We start from the raw sequence: 5,036 nt of genomic DNA, 5'->3' as shown, positions 1-5,036 counted from the left end.
GGAGCTTAGAGAACCAGGAGAGTGCAGTGTCCTGGAAAGTCCGGGAGGAGAAGTTTCTAGAAGGGGTAATTGTGTCCAATTCTATAGAGACAGTAAAGAGCATCAGGACTGAGAAGCAGACATGGGTTTGTTGTTGTTTGTGACTTCGGGGAGAGCAGTTGCAGCGGGCAGGCTGTAGGAGGTGGCCCTGAGGCGATGCCTTGGTGAGCTGGGGGCAGCGTGAGAAGGCCAAGACTTGGCAAAGGATGTTTGGGATGTGGAGACTCACTGAGGAGGATGAGAGGTTTAAACTCAAAGGGACAGGGAAACCAGAGAAGAATCCTGGTAGAGTGGGGCATCCCGACTCCCTTCCTGGACCCAACGAACCCATCACAGAGCCAGGCATGGGAGGCACTGCTTTAATGCATGAGTCTGAGGGGCTAAGACATGGTGTTGGGATGAGTGGAGTGTGGATGATGTAGGTGCCTCCACGGCCCAGCCTAGGATTCAGGCACCCTCTTCCTTAGGGCCTCATGACATCATTGGCGCTAGGGATTAGGCTTTGCAGAGAGTTCGTGATTTCTTTTGCTGCTTTGTCCAGATACTTCCCGATTTTCTGGCCAAACTTGGGCAGTTTTCCCTCTGAGGTGATTGCTGGGCAATATGGAGAGAGAAATGTCAAGTTAAGGCGAGTTCCCAGCCTGTCCCTCCTTGCACCCCAGCAACAATCTTCCACAGTGCTGGCAATCAAGGCATCGTTTGAAGCTATTTACATTTAATTATTGTCCCCCCCCCCCCCCCCCCCCCCCGCTTCCTTTCTCTTTCTAACCCTACCTATTTCCACCCAAGGAGCTTAGTATCTTCCCAGCGTCTTCCCCTCTTCCCGGGGACTCATACCAGCCATGGGAGTGAGTTCTGCGGTCTCTTCTGATTGCAGCTCAGCATTTCTGAAACTGTCCTCTTGTGGCATGGGGTGAAGCAGCTCAGGGTTTTGACTCTTTTGTCCAGCAGATTTTATCACAACATTCTCTTTGGAAATCAGCTCTTCTTGGGAGTTAAAACTTTCCTTAGAAAAGTCCTCATTGGAGACATGGTCCATCCCGGGGTGGCTGCTAGCGGTGAACTGGGCATCTGGGATGGAGGAGATAGAGAGAGTGAGGGGCAGAGAAAGAGCTCATGGTGAGAAGCAGCCAGCCAGTCCTAGATCATGTCCCTTAGCAGGTGGAGGAGATCAAGGTGGAATCATTGCCTAATTAACATACAAGTAGGATTGGAGTCCCATACCAGAATCCAGATCTATAAGCACTTGAAAGTCATGTCCCTGATTTTGAATGCCATTGATCAGGAATTCCACTTCTTGCATCAAATCTACCTTCCCAGTTAAAAGAGATTAACTTTGCAAACACCTGTCCCATTGTCTAGTGCATAGGAGGAGTTTGATAAATATTGGTTCTTTTCCTCTTAATTCCGGGTATTGCTTGCATCTGCCTTCTCTGGCTTCTCTCAGGTAAACTGGGGGAAGCCAGCCAGCCTGCGAATAACCCATGTATACTGGTAATCTATGAAGCAGAACCCTGAAATGTTCATGGTTTGGGGGCAGTGGGGGTGGGGAGACTGGAATCGATGAGCGCCTCCAACATCCACACCTCAGGGGAAGCTAAAACCCTTCACCTGCTAGCATTTGGGTGTGAGATGTAGGCCCCACTCCCACCTCCAATGACTACCCACCGTAAAGTGCTATTCAAGTGCTCCTGGCCTCCAGATCTTGGCCAGTTAGTGCAGCAGGAAGGATTAAGGTCCAAAACCGGGAGTGACTGCCTTAGCTCCTCTTCTTCCCCAGATGGAGAATTCATCACTTACTGGAAAATCTTTTACCACCACCAACTTACTCTGAGGGATGCCAGCTTGAGACTTTTGAGCATCTGTGGGCTGAGTCTCCCAGTGGATTTCATCTTCTGGCTCTGATAGAGAAGAGGTTAAAGTCTCTGGTAGTCTCAAGATGCTTAATTCGAGTTGTTTCTCTGTAACCCCCTCCCACCTCAGCATTCTCAATCTCTCTTACTTTACTCTTTGATTTCCTTAGCATTTCTAATACATCATGTAATTTATGTAATATGTTCACTGTTTCTTTCACCTAAAATGTAATCTCAGTGAGGGCTGAGTCTCTGTCTGTTCTGTTAGTGTATCCCACGTGCCTAGAACTATGTGTCTGGCACAGCGTAAATGCTCAATAAATAGCTATGGAATGAATGTGTGTATATATCTTGTCCTCATTGTGCAGAGGGAGGCACAGAAGTCCAGAGAAAGGCAGTGACTCTGCTTGGGTTGTCCAGCATCACCAGAGGCTGGAATCTAACTGGAATCTCTGTTGACCCATATTCTGCCCTGATTTGGGTCCAATTTGACTCCCTGGCCTTAGCCCCAGGTTTCCTAGGTTGCAGGATTCCTCAGGTCATATGCCCTAGTTCTCTGCCTCCATACCAAGTCATTCCAGGTGTGAATTTTGGTTCTGCATCTCTCCACCTCTCCATACAGCACATTACAAGCGGTAAGAAAGGGCCTTCCTGGTGCTGAGGTCTCTGCAGCTGATGGCTCAATGACCTCTAGGGGGCCAAGGGGAGTGGGAAGGCGGCCAGACTCACCATTAAGGACGGCGAGAGAGGTGGAGGCCAGGCTGGCCAGCAGCAGGACAGTGAAAAATGTCATGGCAGAGCTGTAGCAGGATCAGTTTTCCCTGGGGGAGGCTGCTTAGGGTTGCTGAGGAGGCTGCCTGGCAGGGGCTTTATTTATTTTGGGGTAAGGATGGGCTCTGGGGAAACTGGTTCAGGATTGGACCTGGGAGCATACTATGTTTCCCCTCCCAAGTTCCTCATTCTGAATACACTTGTTTTGGGGAACTGGAGTTTCTGGAAAACAAGTTAATAGGAAAGTATGGCCCCCAGCCTTCCCCCTGGCCCAGGCCATGCCAAGGGTGTGCCAGCCCCAGGCTCCATCCCCGGACGTCCTTGGAATAACTACCCGAGTGTGAGTTCTCCTCCTTCATGGTACTCGCTACTGGTATACTTTTACTTTTATTTGTGTGGTCATTTAATTAATATCTTTCTCCCCCAGAAGATTGAAATCTCCATTATATCTGTTTTTCTTGCCATTGTTTTTCCAGCACCTAGCAAGTAGCTGGCACATAGTAGCAGCACAGAAAATATTAGTTGGATGAATGAATCAATGAAGGGCCAGGCTGTCCTGTAGGTTCCAGATAAAACTTCCCATCACTTCAGGAATGAAGGAATGAGGTGGTTACAGAAATTCCAGCTATGAGCCAGGCACTGTCCTGAGTGTTTTTATGTGTGATATTTAATCATGATAGTTGAGAGATATGTGTTATTTATCAAGCAAAGGAACTGATGTTCACAGAGGTGAGGTGATCTGCATATATATGTTTGGATTTGAACCCAGGCCAGTGTAACTCCACATCCAGGGTTTAGTGACTCCAGAAGCAGGCAAGATGGAGCAGTTGGATGCCCAAAGAGGCATTGGGAAAAGAGATGGGGGTTGTGCCTAGGCCTTGGGCACTGGTCCTGGACCTAGGGACTGAATTAGTTGATTTTGTGCCCTCCTCCAGCTGGACATTTTGATGATCTCACTGGAACCTCTGTTTTTGGATCATCTCCAGGAAGGAGAAGGCTACTGTACCCTGAGACTGAGCCTCCAGCAAGGAGCATGGATTTTTGGGAAAGTGGGGGTTCCACTGAGGGTACGTCCTATCTATAGACCACAGTTGGTTGTGCCAACCAGTGTGAGGCCTTCCCTCCTACTGAAGGAGGGGAGAGCCCCAGAGGGCTAGCAGTTGTCCTCCATGTGCTCCAGAACAGCCATCTCCTTAGGTGAGAGGGTACAGTGAAGGAAGTTTGTCTTGGGCTGCCTCCCACCTTCCCTTCCTCCCTGATTTCCCCCTTTCACCAGAAACCTCCCCTCCCATAGCCTAGGGCACTTAGGAATAGGACGGGGACAGATGAGGGCATTCACAGCAAGCTCACAAGGACAGAGCTTTTAGCTCTGCAGGCTTATTTCCTAATGCACATAATAATTCATAAGTTGAGGCCTCCATCATCTCCAGAACAGGATATTTTAGTTTTTCACTGCTCTTGTGGCCTCCAGTCTGTCTCCACTATACTCCATTCTCCATGCTAATGCTGGAGCAATCGCCTCAAGTTCATGCCACGTCTCTACTCAAAATTCTTTAATGACTATCCCTCACCCATAGGATAAAGTCCAAACTCCTTGGCCCTCCACCTTCCCAACCTCATCTCTTAGCCCTGTGGAGTATTCCCTACTCCCTAAAATGTTAGACCTGGGCTCATGCTGTTCCTCTTCAGGAATGCTCTTTCCTATCTGCCTGGTATGTTCCTACACCATGATCCAGGCCAGATGTCATTTCCTCCCTGGAGTGAACCTGTAAGCACACCCCAAGGGCCATTCAGATTGTTCACTAGCCTAGGCTAAAGGGGAGCCATTTGTTTCCAGTGTGTTTTCAGCTTGTTCTGTCTTAAAAGTGTAGAATTAACCTGCTGCTTGCTTACATAGCTGCCAGGCACAAGATTAGAAAATGAATTTGAGGAAAAACAGATGTAGCCAGAATAGGCCAACCACAGACTCATAACAAGATCCACCAGATACCCTATTGTTCGCTGATAATCAGCCAGCAAGTCATGCTTGTTGGATGGGAACTCATAGTGTGGGGTGAGAAAGAATTCTCGACACAAAGATTAGGATAGTTTTAAAGAAAGAAAGTTTATTTTACTTCCCAAAGGGAGGGATGTGCTCAGCATAAGAGAAAGAAAGAAGTGCTGGCAGGGAGGATAAGGAGTTCGGGAGTTTTTATGGGGCTAGAGAGAAAGAAGAAAAACAAGTGATTACTGCCAGTTGATAGCAGAAAATGGCTGTGAAACAGCTGCATCTGTTTTTCCTTTTTCTCCCTCTTCTCTGTGAGGCTGGCTTATCAGAGTCCTTGCGATGTGGTCTGGCAAGAGCTTGGGAACCATCACTCCTCCTTCTATCTG

General features: G+C 48.4%; 1 protein-coding gene across 1 annotated transcript; it reads right to left on the bottom strand.

Annotated features, from left to right (window-relative positions):
• Positions 1-502: 502 nt before the first annotated feature.
• Positions 503-2,685, bottom strand: LOC123640551 (glycosylation-dependent cell adhesion molecule 1-like). The gene is made up of 4 exons (XM_045555161.1): positions 2,622-2,685; positions 1,869-1,940; positions 877-1,110; positions 503-633 (listed from the first exon to the last, which is right to left on the bottom strand). The coding sequence occupies exons 1-4, from the start codon at positions 2,683-2,685 to the stop codon at positions 503-505; spliced, it is 501 nt and encodes a 166-aa protein (XP_045411117.1).
• Between the last annotated feature and the right edge of the window lie 2,351 nt (positions 2,686-5,036).

Source organism: Lemur catta, chromosome 6 (genome assembly GCF_020740605.2).
Source record: "Lemur catta isolate mLemCat1 chromosome 6, mLemCat1.pri, whole genome shotgun sequence".
Taxonomy (NCBI): domain Eukaryota; kingdom Metazoa; phylum Chordata; class Mammalia; order Primates; family Lemuridae; genus Lemur; species Lemur catta.
Note: the sequence above shows the minus strand (reverse complement) of the source record. Positions and strands in the feature narration are given on the sequence as shown.

What these genes read in the sequence shown, in the direction of transcription:
- LOC123640551 (XM_045555161.1), bottom strand. Translation starts at nt 2,685, where the DNA reads ATGACATTTTTCACTGTCCTGCTGCTGGCCAGCCTGGCCTCCACCTCT. An exon ending in TCAAGCTGGCATCCCTCAGA is followed by an intron (nt 1,111 to 1,868) that starts GTAAGTTGGTGG and finishes CCTCCATCCCAG; the next exon opens with ATGCCCAGTTCACCGCTAGC. An exon ending in AGAACTCACTCCCATGGCTG is followed by an intron (nt 634 to 876) that starts GTATGAGTCCCC and finishes CATATTGCCCAG; the next exon opens with CAATCACCTCAGAGGGAAAA.